Source organism: Oryctolagus cuniculus, chromosome 9, assembly GCF_051225735.1.
Source record: "Oryctolagus cuniculus isolate XC-2025 breed Fujian yellow rabbit chromosome 9, ASM5122573v1, whole genome shotgun sequence".
In the NCBI taxonomy this organism is placed as follows: Eukaryota; Metazoa; Chordata; class Mammalia; order Lagomorpha; family Leporidae; genus Oryctolagus; species Oryctolagus cuniculus.
Genome location: NC_142875.1, coordinates 71846137 through 71867254, shown reverse-complemented (window position 1 = coordinate 71867254; position 21118 = coordinate 71846137). Strand labels below are relative to the sequence as shown.

Below are 21118 nucleotides of genomic sequence, written 5' to 3'. Positions count from 1 at the left end.
ACACAGGTATTCTGATAGTTGCCTGGGTTCTGAATTGTGATAGGCTCAGGTTTCTAGTTTCTGAGGTACACAAACATATCATGACTACATATTTTCTGACCTGGCTCACTTTTTTACATCTAGGTAGAAAACACAAACAGGTTACACGCAGACACTGACAGGCTGTAAATTAGCTGTGTGTTGTCATAACGACTCCAAAATGGTTCCCCATGCAGATAACAGAAAACAAACTCACCTATTATTGACATTCTGGTTAGGGACAACCAAAATGTCTGTCAACGGATTATCATCCCTGTGAAAACAAACGGAAAAAAAAAAAAAACCCATCAGACAATTTGGATGAAATGATGCTCTTTCCAGACAGGAGTTTCAGGGAACGAAGAATAAGTCATACATGCGAAAGCCTAGAGCCACATGATGGGAACTAAAGCCACAGTTTAGGATCATGGCAGCGAGACCTGTAAGCCTGCCTCAAAATACGCTTGTGTGTGTATGTGAGGGGGCGTGTGTCCTTGTGAATGTAATTATTTACTAGAAATAGAAGGAAGCAAGGGGAAGCACCAATGTGATGGTTAAGATTCCTTCCCCACATTCTGTTCTCTGTCTCATTCTGGTCAATGTCAGAGAACTTTGGGAAGTGAGAGGGAAATGACAGTGTAGGGATGGGGAAATCCATCTGGATAAAAGTTGACGTAAGGTTACAAATAAAGGGGTGGGGAAAATGCTGGAACAATGACAGTTGAATGGCAAAAATTAGTCCCTGGTGGCCATTTGGTTAGCCTGAAGCCAGTAATGTAGGTCAGCATCTACCTAAACTATAAGATTTTATAAACTGAAGAGAGAGCATGAGATCAGAATGATTATTTTTCTTTGTACTTTGTTTCTAGTATACCTTATTTTTTAGAGAAAATTTATTTGTGGAAAAATCAAAGTACTGAAAGTTTCCATAAACTGATTATACTCATTCTGTCTCAGACAGTTTCTTCTATTCCTAACACCTTATATTCTTGTGGTACACTTGCTAATATACCAAATAAAACCCATAGTTGAGGTCCATTCATTGTATTGCACAGTTCTGTGTGTTTTGCTAAATGCATGGTGTCATTGTCCATCATTACAGCATAAATTTCCCTGCCCTAAAACTTCCCTGTCTCCTACCTATTCATTCCTCTACTCATCCACCAGTGCCTGACAACTACTGCTCATTTTTCCTGTCTCTATACCTTTCTAGAATGTCATATAGCTAGAATCATATAGTAAGTAGCCTTGTCATATTGGCTTCTTTAACTTAACCATATGCATTCAAGGTTTCAGCAAGTTTTGTCATGGCTACATGGTTCAAATATTTTTAGTGCTGACAAATATGCCATTTTATGTACATGCTGGTTTGTTTATACACTCCTCTATCGAAGGATATGTTGGTTGCTTCCAATGCTTAATAATTATGAATAAAGCTGCTAGAAATATCTGTATGTCAGTTTCCATGTGGACATAACTTTCAAGCCAATTGAGTAAATACTTAAGGGTGCATTTTCTGGGTTGTATAGTGAGACTATGTTTGGCTTTGCAAGAAACTGTCAAACTGTTTTGGAAAGTGGCTGCATTATCTTGCATTCCCACCAGCAATGAATGAGGGTTCCCACCGCTCCACATCCTTGCCAGTATTTGGTATTTTCAGTATATTGGTATATTTCAGTATTTTGGCATATTTCAGGGATTTTAGCCCTTCTAATAGACATTTTTTTAGTATCTTATCGTGTTAATTTGCAACTCTCTACCACTGTATGTCTGTGAGCATGTTTTGATATGCTTAAGGACTGTCTGTATATCTTCAGGGTGAGGTGTCTGGTCAAAGGGTTGTTATGTTTTCCTGCAAAAATCATTCCTTTATCATTACTTAATGGCCCTTGTTACAAATGACAATTTCCTTACTTTGAACTCTGCCTTTTCTGAAATTAATACAGCCATTCTTGCTTTTTCAAAATTAGTGTCAGCACGAAATGGCTTCCTCTATTCTCTCATTTTTATTCTACTTGTGTCTTTATACGTAAAGTAGGTTTCTTGCAAACACTATTTGGTTGGATATTATTTGTGATCGTTTCTATCTGACCCTATCCTTTAGTAATGTTGTATTAGGTTATTTACATTTAAAGTGACTTTAATACAGTGATATTAATCGGTGACTTTTTCATACTTCTCTGAGTTCACTGTATAAAAGTCCTTTAACCCCTTTACCCACATGGGAGACCTAGAAGCTGCTCCTGGCTCCTAGCTTCAGCCTTGCCCAACCCTGGTCCTTGGGCCCATTTGGGGAGATGGCCAGGGGATGGAAGCACTCTCTATTTCTCTTCTCTGTAAAAGAAACAAAGAAATCAGCCGGCACCGTGGCTCACTAGGCTAATCCTCTGCCTGTGGCGCTGGCACCCAGGTTCCAGTCCCGGTTGGCATGCCGGTTCTGTCCCGGTTGCTCCTCTTCCAGTCCAGCTCTCTGCTGTGGCCCCGGAAGGCAGTGTAGGATGGCCCAAGTCCTTGCGCCCTGCACCCACATGGGAGATCAGGAACTCTGGGGGACACCGCCGTGGTGTAGTGGGTAAACCCCAGTCTGCAGTGCCAGGCCTCCCACATGGGTGCTGGTCGTGGCTTAGCTGCTGCACTTCTGATCCAGCTTTCTGCTGGTGCACCTAAGAGGGCAGCAGAGGACTCCTGCACCCACATGGGAAATCTAGAGGAAGCTCCTGGCTCTTTAGTTCATACTGGCCCAGTTCCACCATTGCAGCCATTTGGGAAGTGGACCAGCATTTGCAAGGCCTCTCTGTCTCTGTCTCTGTCTCTGTCTCTGTCTCTCTATCTACCTACCTACCTACCTACCTACCTCTCTAACACTCTCACATGAATAAAAATAATTCTTTTAAAGAATTTGTTCGAACTCACCATTCATTAGGGTCTTCCATAGTGACAGAGTGCAGTTTACCCTGGTTTGGGCTAAGAGATTATAAAGCAAAAGTACACAATCAGAAAGGAGGCTGATTTTAAGCTAAGTTTTTCAGATGAAATCAGTACAGTTATTCTAGATACAAATGGATTTTTACTCATATGTTTGGGGGTCCTTCCAAAAGTTTGTGGAAATTAAATAAGAACGTAAGTACTTTAGTGCAAAATAATTTTATTTTTATTTATTAATGATGTTGATTCATCCATGTGTGACCTAGTAGATTATAAACTTACTTTGTTGGATCCAAGAGCTATAGGTACTCATAAACTAGGTGGTCTTTAGTCACTACTTAAACCCAGTGTTGATGGTATTAGGAACACGACTTCATATTTCAGGTATAAACTTCTTAGTGATATGAACTTAGTAATGCTCTAGATATAATTAAAACTATTATTAACTTAGTCCCAGAGAGGGATAGCCCTTTGTGGTGTCACTTCCTTCTACTCAACTTCAATTTGTAGGGACACATCACTCTCACCTCACCTAAATTCTTGATTCTCAAGTCTCACCTTCACCTCCTTACTTTCACCCATGTTTGTGGTTCTTGTCCATGAGATATGGTCAGGTAGCTGCAGACCTGAGTCAGGGGTTCATTCATCCAATAGTGTGTCTGGCATGGGTTATGGGTGTCTTGAGGCTTTGGGACATTTCTAGGGTCTGTTAGTTTTATTTTTCTGTGCTTAGGGCTCCTCTGCTCTGTGCTCAATTTTACCTTCTCCTTATTGCAAACAGGATTCCTCCTCAATTCCTTTTTGTTATAGAATGAATATTGTCCCCCGAATTTGATTGTTTCTATCCTTAGCCTTGTAACTCACAATGTGAGCTGATGTGCTAATAGGCTCACTGGAAACTAAGCAGTTAAGACGAGGTTCTATTGGCATAGAGTGAGCTCCTGATCCAATATGACTGGTGTCCTTATAAAAAGAAAAATGTGAACGCAGGCACAAACAGAAAGCATGCCATGTGCATATGTGAGCAGAGACCTGGGTAAGGAATCTAAGTGCCAAGGAATACCATAGATGGACAGCAATTGGCAATAGCTAGGAGAGAGGCATAGAACAGATACGTTGTTACTGACCTCCAAAAAGCCTATGTGCAGTAGTTCATTTTCCAGTTCTAACCCCTAGGTCTGTTATATAATAAACTTGTTTAAGACACTCAGCTTGTCATGTGTTGTTACATTAGCTCTAGCAAATGAACACTGCCCACTCTACTACAGTTGCATGCACAAATGATCTGATAGTTTTCCAAGAATTTTGGAACTAGTTATCAAGATGGGAAGAAGTCTGTTTCTTCTGACCTGTTCCTCTTTTATAGAACTGGATGCAAAAAAGGAAAAAAAGTTACAAACAAAAGCTGGCACTGCCAATACTTTAGAAACAGTTTTGAAGGAAATCTACATTTAATATGTATTTAGACATATGTGTATATATCTGTATACAAGTAGGTATCTGACCTTTCATTTTCGACTCCGCCATGAGTGGATACTGCTTCATTTAGAGCAGGGCTGAGGATTAAATTGTACATAATCAAACACCACGTGAATCCATGAACTTCATTTTTTATTCAAATTAGTTGTAATTGATCTACAATTTTAAATTGGTTAAACCTAAAAAGTCGCAGTTATTTAAAAATTTCAGAAGAAATCAGCACAGTTATTCTAGATACAAATGGATTTTTACTCATATGTTTGAGGGTCCTTCCAAAAGTTTGTGGAAGTGTGTCTGGCATGGATTATGGGTATCTTGAGGCTTTGGGACATTCCTAGGGTCTGTTAGTTTTATTTTTCTGTGCTTAGGGCTCCTCTGCTCTGTGCTCAATTTTACCTTTTCCTTAGTGCAAACAGGATTCCTCCTCAATTCCTTTTTGTTATAGAATGAATATTGTCCCCCGAATTTGATTGTTTCTATCCTTAGCCTTGTAACTCACAATGTGAGCTGATGTGCTAATAGGCTCACTCCTTTTTGTCCAAAGTAAAAAAGTTTTATATGGTGGAAATTAAGTTCTTAGGCCTATAAAGTAAATATTCATGCCTCAAGACTTTTTGAAAATTTTATTAACTGTAACAATTTCATTATCTATGGGTTTAATGATATTAAAACACATGTACACAGCATACACTGACCAAATCAGGGTAATTAGCATTTTCATCTCATTATTCTTTCATTATGTTTGGAGATGCTGAGATTCCCTCTTCCAGTTCTTTGTAAAATATGTAATAGGCTATCGTCACCCCACTGTGCTGTGGAACTCTAGGACTTTCTCCTTCTAACTTTCTTTCGATACCCATTGTGCAGCCACTCTCTGTAACTACCTCCTAGACCTCTTCAAGTTCTAAGTACCTATACCTCTTGTCCCATCTGATTTCCTGCTTTAACAGCCTCCCTCTCACCATCTCCTTGATTAAACCCATCATGGTTGCCTTTCCTGCTCCATAGATAGGGTTGACTCACTGCAGGCTAGAAGCAAGAGTTCCACCCAGTGTGATGGTGGGTTTGGGCTGAGTGGATTAGCCTCACATGGTGGCAGTGCCCTGGAGCATGAGGGATTAATCCTGGGAAGATTAGCTCCTTTCTTTGCACTGAGGCCTCCTGTGCTCCCTGCCTACATCTACCAAGTGTTTGCTTCCAAAATGGGTTCTCTTCTCCCTTGTGTCACTGTGCATCTCACACACAGGTATTCTGATAGTTGCCTGGGTTCTGAATTGTGATAGGCTCAGGTTTCTAGTTTCTGAGGTACACAAACATATCATGACTACATATTTTCTGACCTGGCTCACTTTTTTACATCTAGGTAGAAAACACAAACAGGTTACACGCAGACACTGACAGGCTGTAAATTAGCTGTGTGTTGTCATAACGACTCCAAAATGGTTCCCCATGCAGATAACAGAAAACAAACTCACCTATTATTGACATTCTGGTTAGGGACAACCAAAATGTCTGTCAACGGATTATCATCCCTGTGAAAACAAACGGAAAAAAAAAAAAAACCCATCAGACAATTTGGATGAAATGATGCTCTTTCCAGACAGGAGTTTCAGGGAACAAAGAATAAGTCATACATGCGAAAGCCTAGAGCCACATGATGGGAACTAAAGCCACAGTTTAGGATCATGGCAGCGAGACCTGTAAGCCTGCCTCAAAATACGCTTGTGTGTGTATGTGAGGGGGCGTGTGTCCTTGTGAATGTAATTATTTACTAGAAATAGAAGGAAGCAAGGGGAAGCACCAATGTGATGGTTAAGATTCCTTCCCCACATTCTGTTCTCTGTCTCATTCTGGTCAATGTCAGAGAACTTTGGGAAGTGAGAGGGAAATGACAGTGTAGGGATGGGGAAATCCATCTGGATAAAAGTTGACGTAAGGTTACAAATAAAGGGGTGGGGAAAATGCTGGAACAATGACAGTTGAATGGCAAAAATTAGTCCCTGGTGGCCATTTGGTTAGCCTGAAGCCAGTAATGTAGGTCAGCATCTACCTAAACTATAAGATTTTATAAACTGAAGAGAGAGCATGAGATCAGAATGATTATTTTTCTTTGTACTTTGTTTCTAGTATACCTTATTTTTTAGAGAAAATTTATTTGTGGAAAAATCAAAGTACTGAAAGTTTCCATAAACTGATTATACTCATTCTGTCTCAGACAGTTTCTTCTATTCCTAACACCTTATATTCTTGTGGTACACTTGCTAATATACCAAATAAAACCCATAGTTGAGGTCCATTCATTGTATTGCACAGTTCTGTGTGTTTTGCTAAATGCATGGTGTCATTGTCCATCATTACAGCATAAATTTCCCTGCCCTAAAACTTCCCTGTCTCCTACCTATTCATTCCTCTACTCATCCACCAGTGCCTGACAACTACTGCTCATTTTTCCTGTCTCTATACCTTTCTAGAATGTCATATAGCTAGAATCATATAGTAAGTAGCCTTGTCATATTGGCTTCTTTAACTTAACCATATGCATTCAAGGTTTCAGCAAGTTTTGTCATGGCTACATGGTTCAAATATTTTTAGTGCTGACAAATATGCCATTTTATGTACATGCTGGTTTGTTTATACACTCCTCTATCGAAGGATATGTTGGTTGCTTCCAATGCTTAATAATTATGAATAAAGCTGCTAGAAATATCTGTATGTCAGTTTCCATGTGGACATAACTTTCAAGCCAATTGAGTAAATACTTAAGGGTGCATTTTCTGGGTTGTATAGTGAGACTATGTTTGGCTTTGCAAGAAACTGTCAAACTGTTTTGGAAAGTGGCTGCATTATCTTGCATTCCCACCAGCAATGAATGAGGGTTCCCACCGCTCCACATCCTTGCCAGTATTTGGTATTTTCAGTATATTGGTATATTTCAGTATTTTGGCATATTTCAGGGATTTTAGCCCTTCTAATAGACATTTTTTTAGTATCTTATCGTGTTAATTTGCAATTCTCTACCACTGTATGACTGTGAGCATGTTTTGATATGCTTAAGGACTGTCTGTATATCTTCAGGGTGAGGTGTCTGGTCAAAGGGTTGTTATGTTTTCCTGCAAAAATCATTCCTTTATCATTACTTAATGGCCCTTGTTACAAATGACAATTTCCTTACTTTGAACTCTGCCTTTTCTGAAATTAATACAGCCATTCTTGCTTTTTCAAAATTAGTGTCAGCACGAAATGGCTTCCTCTATTCTCTCATTTTTATTCTACTTGTGTCTTTATACGTAAAGTAGGTTTCTTGCAAACACTATTTGGTTGGATATTATTTGTGATCGTTTCTATCTGACCCTATCCTTTAGTAATGTTGTATTAGGTTATTTACATTTAAAGTGACTTTAATACAGTGATATTAATCGGTGACTTTTTCATACTTCTCTGAGTTCACTGTATAAAAGTCCTTTAACCCCTTTACCCACATGGGAGACCTAGAAGCTGCTCCTGGCTCCTAGCTTCAGCCTTGCCCAACCCTGGTCCTTGGGCCCATTTGGGGAGATGGCCAGGGGATGGAAGCACTCTCTATTTCTCTTCTCTGTAAAAGAAACAAAGAAATCAGCCGGCACCGTGGCTCACTAGGCTAATCCTCTGCCTGTGGCGCTGGCACCCAGGTTCCAGTCCCGGTTGGCATGCCGGTTCTGTCCCGGTTGCTCCTCTTCCAGTCCAGCTCTCTGCTGTGGCCCCGGAAGGCAGTGTAGGATGGCCCAAGTCCTTGCGCCCTGCACCCACATGGGAGATCAGGAACTCTGGGGGACACCGCCGTGGTGTAGTGGGTAAACCCCAGTCTGCAGTGCCAGGCCTCCCACATGGGTGCTGGTCGTGGCTTAGCTGCTGCACTTCTGATCCAGCTTTCTGCTGGTGCACCTAAGAGGGCAGCAGAGGACTCCTGCACCCACATGGGAAATCTAGAGGAAGCTCCTGGCTCTTTAGTTCATACTGGCCCAGTTCCACCATTGCAGCCATTTGGGAAGTGGACCAGCATTTGCAAGGCCTCTCTGTCTCTGTCTCTGTCTCTGTCTCTGTCTCTGTCTCTCTATCTACCTACCTACCTACCTACCTCTCTAACACTCTCACATGAATAAAAATAATTCTTTTAAAGAATTTGTTCGAACTCACCATTCATTAGGGTCTTCCATAGTGACAGAGTGCAGTTTACCCTGGTTTGGGCTAAGAGATTATAAAGCAAAAGTACACAATCAGAAAGGAGGCTGATTTTAAGCTAAGTTTTTCAGATGAAATCAGTACAGTTATTCTAGATACAAATGGATTTTTACTCATATGTTTGGGGGTCCTTCCAAAAGTTTGTGGAAATTAAATAAGAACGTAAGTACTTTAGTGCAAAATAATTTTATTTTTATTTATTAATGATGTTGATTCATCCATGTGTGACCTAGTAGATTATAAACTTACTTTGTTGGATCCAAGAGCTATAGGTACTCATAAACTAGGTGGTCTTTAGTCACTACTTAAACCCAGTGTTGATGGTATTAGGAACACGACTTCATATTTCAGGTATAAACTTCTTAGTGATATGAACTTAGTAATGCTCTAGATATAATTAAAACTATTATTAACTTAGTCCCAGAGAGGGATAGCCCTTTGTGGTGTCACTTCCTTCTACTCAACTTCAATTTGTAGGGACACATCACTCTCACCTCACCTAAATTCTTGATTCTCAAGTCTCACCTTCACCTCCTTACTTTCACCCATGTTTGTGGTTCTTGTCCATGAGATATGGTCAGGTAGCTGCAGACCTGAGTCAGGGGTTCATTCATCCAATAGTGTGTCTGGCATGGGTTATGGGTGTCTTGAGGCTTTGGGACATTTCTAGGGTCTGTTAGTTTTATTTTTCTGTGCTTAGGGCTCCTCTGCTCTGTGCTCAATTTTACCTTCTCCTTATTGCAAACAGGATTCCTCCTCAATTCCTTTTTGTTATAGAATGAATATTGTCCCCCGAATTTGATTGTTTCTATCCTTAGCCTTGTAACTCACAATGTGAGCTGATGTGCTAATAGGCTCACTGGAAACTAAGCAGTTAAGACGAGGTTCTATTGGCATAGAGTGAGCTCCTGATCCAATATGACTGGTGTCCTTATAAAAAGAAAAATGTGAACGCAGGCACAAACAGAAAGCATGCCATGTGCATATGTGAGCAGAGACCTGGGTAAGGAATCTAAGTGCCAAGGAATACCATAGATGGACAGCAATTGGCAATAGCTAGGAGAGAGGCATAGAACAGATACGTTGTTACTGACCTCCAAAAAGCCTATGTGCAGTAGTTCATTTTCCAGTTCTAACCCCTAGGTCTGTTATATAATAAACTTGTTTAAGACACTCAGCTTGTCATGTGTTGTTACATTAGCTCTAGCAAATGAACACTGCCCACTCTACTACAGTTGCATGCACAAATGATCTGATAGTTTTCCAAGAATTTTGGAACTAGTTATCAAGATGGGAAGAAGTCTGTTTCTTCTGACCTGTTCCTCTTTTATAGAACTGGATGCAAAAAAGGAAAAAAAGTTACAAACAAAAGCTGGCACTGCCAATACTTTAGAAACAGTTTTGAAGGAAATCTACATTTAATATGTATTTAGACATATGTGTATATATCTGTATACAAGTAGGTATCTGACCTTTCATTTTCGACTCCGCCATGAGTGGATACTGCTTCATTTAGAGCAGGGCTGAGGATTAAATTGTACATAATCAAACACCACGTGAATCCATGAACTTCATTTTTTATTCAAATTAGTTGTAATTGATCTACAATTTTAAATTGGTTAAACCTAAAAAGTCGCAGTTATTTAAAAATTTCAGAAGAAATCAGCACAGTTATTCTAGATACAAATGGATTTTTACTCATATGTTTGAGGGTCCTTCCAAAAGTTTGTGGAAGTGTGTCTGGCATGGATTATGGGTATCTTGAGGCTTTGGGACATTTCTAGGGTCTGTTAGTTTTATTTTTCTGTGCTTAGGGCTCCTCTGCTCTGTGCTCAATTTTACCTTTTCCTTAGTGCAAACAGGATTCCTCCTCAATTCCTTTTTGTTATAGAATGAATATTGTCCCCCGAATTTGATTGTTTCTATCCTTAGCCTTGTAACTCACAATGTGAGCTGATGTGCTAATAGGCTCACTCCTTTTTGTCCAAAGTAAAAAAGTTTTATATGGTGGAAATTAAGTTCTTAGGCCTATAAAGTAAATATTCATGCCTCAAGACTTTTTGAAAATTTTATTAACTGTAACAATTTCATTATCTATGGGTTTAATGATATTAAAACACATGTACACAGCATACACTGACCAAATCAGGGTAATTAGCATTTTCATCTCATTATTCTTTCATTATGTTTGGAGATGCTGAGATTCCCTCTTCCAGTTCTTTGTAAAATATGTAATAGGCTATCGTCACCCCACTGTGCTGTGGAACTCTAGGACTTTCTCCTTCTAACTTTCTTTCGATACCCATTGTGCAGCCACTCTCTGTAACTACCTCCTAGACCTCTTCAAGTTCTAAGTACCTATACCTCTTGTCCCATCTGATTTCCTGCTTTAACAGCCTCCCTCTCACCATCTCCTTGATTAAACCCATCATGGTTGCCTTTCCTGCTCCATAGATAGGGTTGACTCACTGCAGGCTAGAAGCAAGAGTTCCACCCAGTGTGATGGTGGGTTTGGGCTGAGTGGATTAGCCTCACATGGTGGCAGTGCCCTGGAGCATGAGGGATTAATCCTGGGAAGATTAGCTCCTTTCTTTGCACTGAGGCCTCCTGTGCTCCCTGCCTACATCTACCAAGTGTTTGCTTCCAAAATGGGTTCTCTTCTCCCTTGTGTCACTGTGCATCTCACACACAGGTATTCTGATAGTTGCCTGGGTTCTGAATTGTGATAGGCTCAGGTTTCTAGTTTCTGAGGTACACAAACATATCATGACTACATATTTTCTGACCTGGCTCACTTTTTTACATCTAGGTAGAAAACACAAACAGGTTACACGCAGACACTGACAGGCTGTAAATTAGCTGTGTGTTGTCATAACGACTCCAAAATGGTTCCCCATGCAGATAACAGAAAACAAACTCACCTATTATTGACATTCTGGTTAGGGACAACCAAAATGTCTGTCAACGGATTATCATCCCTGTGAAAACAAACGGAAAAAAAAAAAAAACCCATCAGACAATTTGGATGAAATGATGCTCTTTCCAGACAGGAGTTTCAGGGAACGAAGAATAAGTCATACATGCGAAAGCCTAGAGCCACATGATGGGAACTAAAGCCACAGTTTAGGATCATGGCAGCGAGACCTGTAAGCCTGCCTCAAAATACGCTTGTGTGTGTATGTGAGGGGGCGTGTGTCCTTGTGAATGTAATTATTTACTAGAAATAGAAGGAAGCAAGGGGAAGCACCAATGTGATGGTTAAGATTCCTTCCCCACATTCTGTTCTCTGTCTCATTCTGGTCAATGTCAGAGAACTTTGGGAAGTGAGAGGGAAATGACAGTGTAGGGATGGGGAAATCCATCTGGATAAAAGTTGACGTAAGGTTACAAATAAAGGGGTGGGGAAAATGCTGGAACAATGACAGTTGAATGGCAAAAATTAGTCCCTGGTGGCCATTTGGTTAGCCTGAAGCCAGTAATGTAGGTCAGCATCTACCTAAACTATAAGATTTTATAAACTGAAGAGAGAGCATGAGATCAGAATGATTATTTTTCTTTGTACTTTGTTTCTAGTATACCTTATTTTTTAGAGAAAATTTATTTGTGGAAAAATCAAAGTACTGAAAGTTTCCATAAACTGATTATACTCATTCTGTCTCAGACAGTTTCTTCTATTCCTAACACCTTATATTCTTGTGGTACACTTGCTAATATACCAAATAAAACCCATAGTTGAGGTCCATTCATTGTATTGCACAGTTCTGTGTGTTTTGCTAAATGCATGGTGTCATTGTCCATCATTACAGCATAAATTTCCCTGCCCTAAAACTTCCCTGTCTCCTACCTATTCATTCCTCTACTCATCCACCAGTGCCTGACAACTACTGCTCATTTTTCCTGTCTCTATACCTTTCTAGAATGTCATATAGCTAGAATCATATAGTAAGTAGCCTTGTCATATTGGCTTCTTTAACTTAACCATATGCATTCAAGGTTTCAGCAAGTTTTGTCATGGCTACATGGTTCAAATATTTTTAGTGCTGACAAATATGCCATTTTATGTACATGCTGGTTTGTTTATACACTCCTCTATCGAAGGATATGTTGGTTGCTTCCAATGCTTAATAATTATGAATAAAGCTGCTAGAAATATCTGTATGTCAGTTTCCATGTGGACATAACTTTCAAGCCAATTGAGTAAATACTTAAGGGTGCATTTTCTGGGTTGTATAGTGAGACTATGTTTGGCTTTGCAAGAAACTGTCAAACTGTTTTGGAAAGTGGCTGCATTATCTTGCATTCCCACCAGCAATGAATGAGGGTTCCCACCGCTCCACATCCTTGCCAGTATTTGGTATTTTCAGTATATTGGTATATTTCAGTATTTTGGCATATTTCAGGGATTTTAGCCCTTCTAATAGACATTTTTTTAGTATCTTATCGTGTTAATTTGCAACTCTCTACCACTGTATGACTGTGAGCATGTTTTGATATGCTTAAGGACTGTCTGTATATCTTCAGGGTGAGGTGTCTGGTCAAAGGGTTGTTATGTTTTCCTGCAAAAATCATTCCTTTATCATTACTTAATGGCCCTTGTTACAAATGACAATTTCCTTACTTTGAACTCTGCCTTTTCTGAAATTAATACAGCCATTCTTGCTTTTTCAAAATTAGTGTCAGCACGAAATGGCTTCCTCTATTCTCTCATTTTTATTCTACTTGTGTCTTTATACGTAAAGTAGGTTTCTTGCAAACACTATTTGGTTGGATATTATTTGTGATCGTTTCTATCTGACCCTATCCTTTAGTAATGTTGTATTAGGTTATTTACATTTAAAGTGACTTTAATACAGTGATATTAATCGGTGACTTTTTCATACTTCTCTGAGTTCACTGTATAAAAGTCCTTTAACCCCTTTACCCACATGGGAGACCTAGAAGCTGCTCCTGGCTCCTAGCTTCAGCCTTGCCCAACCCTGGTCCTTGGGCCCATTTGGGGAGATGGCTATGGGATGGAAGCACTCTCTATTTCTCTTCTCTGTAAAAGAAACAAAGAAATCAGCCGGCACCGTGGCTCACTAGGCTAATCCTCCGCCTGTGGCGCCGGCACCCAGGTTCTAGTCCTGGTTAGCATGCCGGTTCTGTCCCGGTTGCTCCTCTTCCAGTCCAGCTCTCTGCTGTGGCCCCGGAAGGCAGTGTAGGATGGCCCAAGTCCTTGCGCCCTGCATCCACATGGGAGATCAGGAACTTTGGGGGACATCGCCGTGGTGTAGCGGGTAAACCCCAGTCTGCAGTGCCAGGCCTCCCACATGGGTGCTGGTCGTGGCTTAGCTGCTGCACTTCTGATCCAGCTTTCTGCTGGTGCACCTAAGAGGGCAGCAGAGGACTCCTGCACCCACATGGGAAATCTAGAGGAAGCTCCTGGCTCTTTAGTTCATACTGGCCCAGTTCCACCATTGCAGCCATTTGGGAAGTGGACCAGCATTTGCAAGGCCTCTCTCTCTCTGTCTCTCTCTCTCTGTCTAGCTCTGCCTGTCAAGAAATAAAGAATGAAATAAAGAAATCTTTAAAACAAATACAGATTTTGTAATACTTTATAATATTCTCTTTTGGTTTTTGATAATTATGAAATTATGACAATAAATGAGAAAACAATACTTCTCAAGTGAACATTTTAATACCATAACTTAATTTGTATTAATTCAATTATCTGACACTTCAAAGGTATCTATAAATAGACTTTAGATATAATTTTTGGTCTGCCTGGTGATAATATAATTGTTTGGAGATCCATATTAGCATCATTTTCATATTTCTGGGTTTTCACCCTTTTCTTCATTTAAAATTTAGGGCATGCGTATATGGCTGAAGAGCCCATGAGAGTATATTAGGCATGGAAAGCCAAGACACTCTCGACAAAAAGAAAAAAGAAGAGCTAAATGAAAGATCTCTGTGAGTGAGATCCCAATGGAAAGAACAGGGCCATCAAAGAAGGAGGTGCCTTTCTCTGAAGGGAGGAGAGAACTTCCACTTTGACTATGACCCTGTGGGAATAAGATCAAAGTCAGCAAACTCAAAAGGCTTCCATAGCCTTGGCAACTCATGACTAGAGCCTAGGGAGATTATTGACGCCATAAACAATAGTGTCAAATTATTAAGTCAACAACAGGAGTCACTGAGTATTTACTTCTCATGTGGGATCTGTCCTTAGTGTGTTGTCCAATGTGAAGTAATGCTATAACTAGTACTGACACAGTATTTTACACTTTGTGTTTCTGTGTGGGTGCAAACTGATGAAATCTTTTTAATATATACTAAATCGATCTTCTGTATATAATGATAATTGAAAATGAATCTTGATGTGAATGGAATGGGAGAGGGAGCAGGAGATGGGAGGGGTGTGAGTGGGAGGGAAATTATGGTGGGGGGAAGCCATTGTAATCCATAAACTGTACTTTGGAAATTTATATTTACTAAATAATAAAAAAAGAAATAAAAAAAGAAAATTTTTCTTCAGATTAACTTTCAGACATCACATGTGCCTCACAAATTTCAAAAATGAAATTAATGGTTCTTAAATTTCACAAGAAAAAAAAATTTCACAAGAAATTCCTTTGGCAAAACCTGTCTCAAATGAACACATCAGCATCTACTCTTCTGATTATCCTTCAGTCATATTCAGTTTGATTAAGCCAGCATCTCTGAAAGGTTTCTAATGGAATAGTAGTCTGAAATTATTAATACAAGGGCCGGCGCCGTGGCCCACTAGGTTAATCCTCCGTCTTGTGGTGCCGGCACACGGGGTTCTAGTCCCGGTCGGGGCGCCGGATTCTGTCCCGGTTGCCCCTCTTCCAGGCCAGCTCTCTGCTGTGGCCAGGGAGTGCAGTGGAGGATGGCCCAGGTGCTTGGGCCCTGCACCCCATGGGAGACCAGGAAAAGCACCTGGCTCCTGGCTCCTGCCATCAGATCAGCATGGTGCGCCGGCCATTGGAGGGTGAACCAACAGCAAAGGAAGACCTTTCTCTCTGTCTCTCTCTCTCTCTCACTATCCACTCTGCCTGTCAAAAATAAAAAAATAAAAAAAAAGAAATTATTAATACAAAATAATAGCACTTATATTTCAGGTGCTATTGAAATACTTTACATATAATAATTCCTTAATTCTCATAATAATCTTATGAAGTTTACAGGATTATCCCAATTTGATAGATGAAAGCAATTAGCGTCAGAGAGGGTGACTAACTTGCCTAGTATCACAAACTAGAAAGTAGCAGACATGAGATTGAAATTCTCTTATCCTTAATACTTACCTGACTTTTCAAATGTTTATTCAAGTTTGGGGAAATTGCACACATTTTGCTTGCTTTTAAGGATTTATTTATTTATTTATTTCAAAGTCAGAGTTATGGAGAAAGAGGCAGAGAGAGAAAGAGAGAGAGAGAGAGAGAGAGAGAGAGAGAGAGAGAAAATCTTACCTGTGCTGGTTCACTCCTCAAATGGCTCCAACAGCCAGACTTGGGCCAGGCTGAAGCCAGGAGTCAGGAGCTTCATTCCTGGGCCCAAGTACTTGGACCATCTTCTGCTCCTTTTCCAGGCACATTAGCAAAAATGTTGGAAGAAGAGGGGCAGCTGGGACATCCCATATGGAATGCTAGTGCTGCAGTTGGTGGGCTTACACCACTGTGCAGCAGCGCCAACCCCAGCATATTTCTTTTATAAATACCATGGATCTCTAAAAGCTGACTAGAATATGCTGCAGTTCCTGACTTATTTGAACACAAACCTCATACTGCCAAAAGTATAAAAAACACATTACAGGAAGAGTATATTGAATGCTATTTAATTGTCCCTTTAGCAAACCAATTTTGTACTCAGCAATAGATCAAAACTCTAAGAACAGACAGATATAATTATATTATTCCTCAAATATTTAGAAAGAAGACTATAGTCTAGATGTTCCAATAATTTTTGCCTGGGCTGAGGGTCCTTGAATGTAGTCGTTCAAGTATTATGCTGGTCTTCTGATGTCCTTGAAGCATATCTGATAGGTATCTGCTATCTCTCAACAGGAAGATCAACAGGAATGTGTTGGGGATATAGCAATAAATCACCTTAAGGGAAAATGTTCAGGCTGCCAAAAGGGGGGGAATATGAGTTTTTTGATGCAGGTAGCCTCATTTAATGATTATCAGGTTTTCCTGATGGGTTCTACTGAGGAAGAGAGCTGGTCAATATTCAAATTACTCCTCAGATCCAGCTGACAGACTAGGATAGCTAATCATATTTCTTGGGGCACCAATCTATCTGGGAATGAGACATCCATACAATAAATGGGATATAGTTCCAATATTCAGGAGGCAAAAACTCTTAAACCAATGGCTGCAGATAGGACCACCTAGCGGACAAGTCTCTGGTATACACTTACAGATATCATTCAGATTCTTAAATTGTGCTTATCCAAGGGGGAACTATCTGTATAATCATTCATCTGATTCACAGATTTTAATTTTCATACAGTTTTAGCATTTTCATGCTAAGTTGTAAGCCCCAGTGTCACTAATAAAAACACATTTGTAGCCTTTATTTTGGTAATTAACAACAATTCAGGTGTTTATCAAGACAAAACAACTGAAGCCCTTGTGGTGGCCTCTATGTGGAATGGTTTCCTGAGTTGGACCTAGCTTATCATTCCAGAACACATCATCCTCTGGTAGGGCAACCAGATTTCCCATAGGAAAAGCATAAAGTGATGGGCACATGCATATTATCACACCATCCAAATTAGTGTTTTTAAGGACCTTTCAGGCATAGGTTAACAAGGTCTTTATTCTGTGAGCTTGACAAATTTCATCTCTATACAGTTTATATTTAGCCAGAATGAATGCACAGATTGCCTATCAGATTAACTAAAGTTGAAAGTTATGTTTAAAATTCAGTACATTAGAATAATATCACTTACATATCAGTATTTTTCTTTTTAGAGAACCAGCGATACTGACGATTCTTTTTGAATCTCTTCATATCGCCATGTGGTTAAATTCGATCCATAATCTAAGAAAAGCAAAAGCACTTGTGAATTTTATATTCCATGTGTTTAGACACCTATCATATCCTTCAAAGGAGAAAGACAAAGACTCACATAGAACTTATTAGGTATGGATCAGCATTTCTAAGGTCCTGAATCTGTAAATGAAGGAAATCTACAGTATCATGTAATTTGATAACTTATGTGGAACATACATTCTTTATTTGCCCTTGGTATTTTAGTTCCAAAAGTAGAAGAAAACATTTTTTTGAAGATTCAACGATATTTACATTTACCTGCAGTACATTTTTTAAAAACTTCTTTGCTGTTAAAATATTATTTATTATTTGGATTACAGAATTATAGAGACAGAGATACAGAGTGAGAGAGAGCAAAATCATCTATCTGATGCTTCACTCCCCAAATGTCCACAATGGCTGGAGCTATGCTAATCTGAAGCCAGGAGCCAAGAACTTCTTCTGGATCACCCACATGGATTCAGGAGCCCAAGCACTTGGGCCATCCTTGGCAGCTTTGCTGAGCCATTAGGGGAGCTGGATTGGAAGTGGAACAGCTGGGACTCGAACTGCACCCAAATGGGATGTTGGCACTGCAGGCATTAGCTTTACCTACTATGCCAGAACAGCAGCTTTACCCACTACACCACAGCACTGGCCCCAGAATAGACATTTAAGATCATTCAATTGCTACCCAGAACCAGAAAATGAAACAGAATCTGTTTCAATTCAATAGCTGTATCATCATAGTGACTTATGATATTTCCATCCTGAAACATTCTGTAGAATAAATCAAAGAAGCGTGAGAAAAAGAGATGTGTCCCTCAACATTACACCCAGTAGCTTTGTGTCATGTAAGAAAATTGGAAGTCACAGGAAAATAAGACATTGCCAATCACATTGCCAGGGAAAAACAACATGATGACTACATTTAGGCAGTCAGAACTGTACCATAAGTCCCTAAACTCTTGGCAAGGAGAGAAAAATAATTTAATATAAAAATAATTATTTTTAAAAATAAATAGTCCAATTTGGGCATAAATGTTGATTTTGAGTTTTGGACCCATGCCACAGCCATCTGTAAATTTCATACATTTGAAAGGATACCAACTCATTGGCAGAAGGGGTAGAAATTCCCAAGCTCCCTCTACCATCTAGTGCTCCAGAGATGTGCTAGAGGCACATCTTTATATGTGAACCAGGGTGACCCAAGGCAAAGTGGGATTTCTAGAAATATTTTTTCTCTTACTATGCCTCAGAAGAGGCTAGAAACAACAGGATACAGTAGCTCTCAGCATTGTGCACTCCTGTAGTTTTCTCTAAAAGGGAGGTAACTTTTTTAAGATCTTGATTCAAGTTTCCTCTCCTACTATCCTTCAGAATAATGGTTTTCCCTTTTTTCATAGTTTCTTGTGTGTGTGTATGTGTGTGCATTTATATATATATATATATATACATATATATATATATATATCTTTTCTTATTTTTAATTGCCCCAAATCAGAATTTGTTAAGTCAAATCTTCACTCAATTCCTTGCCAGCAACAAGGTCACTGCTACTTAACCAATATTGACTTAGTTGTTCACTGGTCCCAGAGGGTAATGGAGATTTGGGAGGTCCCCCAGAGGGGAGAGGAATGTTTATCATTGCTCTTCTCACCATTGGGCTCAAGGCTATCTTCCCATCTATGAGCCCTAAAGACTCTCAGCCCATCCCCACTCTCTTCCCTCCTTTTTCTCCAGCTATACACCTCCATTCTTTTCATGAGAATGAGAGGGCAGGGGATAGGATAGGGGGACCTTGCTCTGAGACCCTTACCACCATGTCCTACGCCTTTGGCTGCGAACATGCCAATGAAAGAATAAGAGTTCCATGTCCATGGCAACCACAGATTCTGGTGGTCTTGAGATCATTGTGAGGAAAGAATGGAATGAATTTGGTCCCAGACTGCAAAGATTTTTTTAAAGACACATGCTGTTTGTTTGAAAGATGGGTGACAGAGTACACCAACATCAAATACTCCAGAAGAATAATCTCAAGGCAGAGTTTGTTTTATCTGTTATTTTTTCTTTTGTGTATAATGGAGGGGCTTCTTACACACACAGATATTTCAAAAACTAGCTTTATTTTCTTTGTGGGTTGGAAGACTCAATACTGTTAGGATGTCAGCTCTCCAACAAAATGGAGTACAAATTCAATGCAATCTCAACCAAAAATTTCAGTCAGCTTTAAGAAAATTTTGGTAGAAATTGGGAGTTGTTTCTAAAATTCATGTGGAAATATAAAGGAATTCCAAAATCCAAACAACTTTGATACAAGAACAAAGTTGAAGGGCAAACATGAGTTGATGTCAAGACTTTTTAGGACAGACATAAGTAAAAATAAATCAATAAAACAATCAAAAGAATAACAAAGAATCAAGAATCAAAGTATATACTCACACAAATAGACAACAAAGATAGAAAGGGTAATCAGCCACGCAGGATAGTATTTTCAAAAAATGGTGGTTGATTGATTGAAAAATTAACCTCAGTATGTAAGTCTCATCATATCAAAAACCAGAGAAATAAATGCAAAACTCAAAATCAATAAAATTTCAGGAGAATACTCTATGGCCTGTATTAAAGTTTTCTAGATACAACACCAAAAACATGATCCACAAAATAAAAACTGACCAATTGGTCTTCATCAAAATTTAAAACTTCTCTCCAAAAGACAGTTAAGAGAATGAGAAGGGATTACACAGTCTGGGAGAAAATCATTCCAAAGCATATATTTTAAAGAGACATCCAAGAGATACCAAGGTGGCAGAATGGAAAGATAACTGCTATAGTCAAAGGGAAGACAGTTAAAAAACATGGAGAGAGTGCAATCTCAGGGAGCAGTTAGGAAGAAAACTGCAGTGGAAACTCCACAGGAGTTAGAAGGACACTGTAGATCTAAGTGGAGGGTGTGGACATGCAGCATGAACACAGACACAACACAGGCCCCCAGCAGCCAAGAGCCTCAGCAACAGCTTTGGAGGAGAATGAGGTGAGAATAAACTACAGCAGCCTAAGCCACCAGCCATAAAGCTGTGTGTAGACATGAGTCTGGCTTGGAGCCCTGTGGGGGACAGTGTACCTGCCAACTTAAAGGAAAACAAAGGAGGCTGTTTCTCTCTCCTCCTGACCACCAAACCATGGTGTCCTGTAATTAGCTGAGAGGGTGGGTGTCATTTGATCATAGGTAACAGCTGCATCAGCTTGTGTCTGTACACCCAGCAACCACCCAAGAGGAGATGCCTGTGTCTAGCTGGGAGAATTGACAGGTGACTGGACACCCATGACTGTGGGAGCCTTGTGTGCAAGGACTGTGAAAAAAACTGTGTCAGTGTGGGAGGGTGCAGGGTGTGGCTGGGTCTCTGGGGAGTTGCAGTGGGCAGGTCCACACACT

The 21118-nt window shown here is 39.8% G+C and overlaps 1 protein-coding gene across 1 annotated transcript in view; it reads right to left on the bottom strand.

Moving 5' to 3' along the window:
* LOC127487250 (phosphatidylinositol 3,4,5-trisphosphate 3-phosphatase TPTE2) overlaps positions 1-17661 on the bottom strand; it is a 102544-nt gene extending 84883 nt beyond the window's left edge. The window contains exons 1-4 of the mRNA XM_070048955.2: positions 17600-17661; positions 11562-11618; positions 5898-5954; positions 236-292 (exon numbers count right to left, since the gene is read on the bottom strand). Of these exons, the coding sequence (XP_069905056.2) occupies positions 236-292; positions 5898-5954; positions 11562-11618; positions 17600-17661 (233 nt within the window). The remainder of the gene's footprint in view (positions 1-235; positions 293-5897; positions 5955-11561; positions 11619-17599) is intronic.
* Between the last annotated feature and the right edge of the window lie 3457 nt (positions 17662-21118).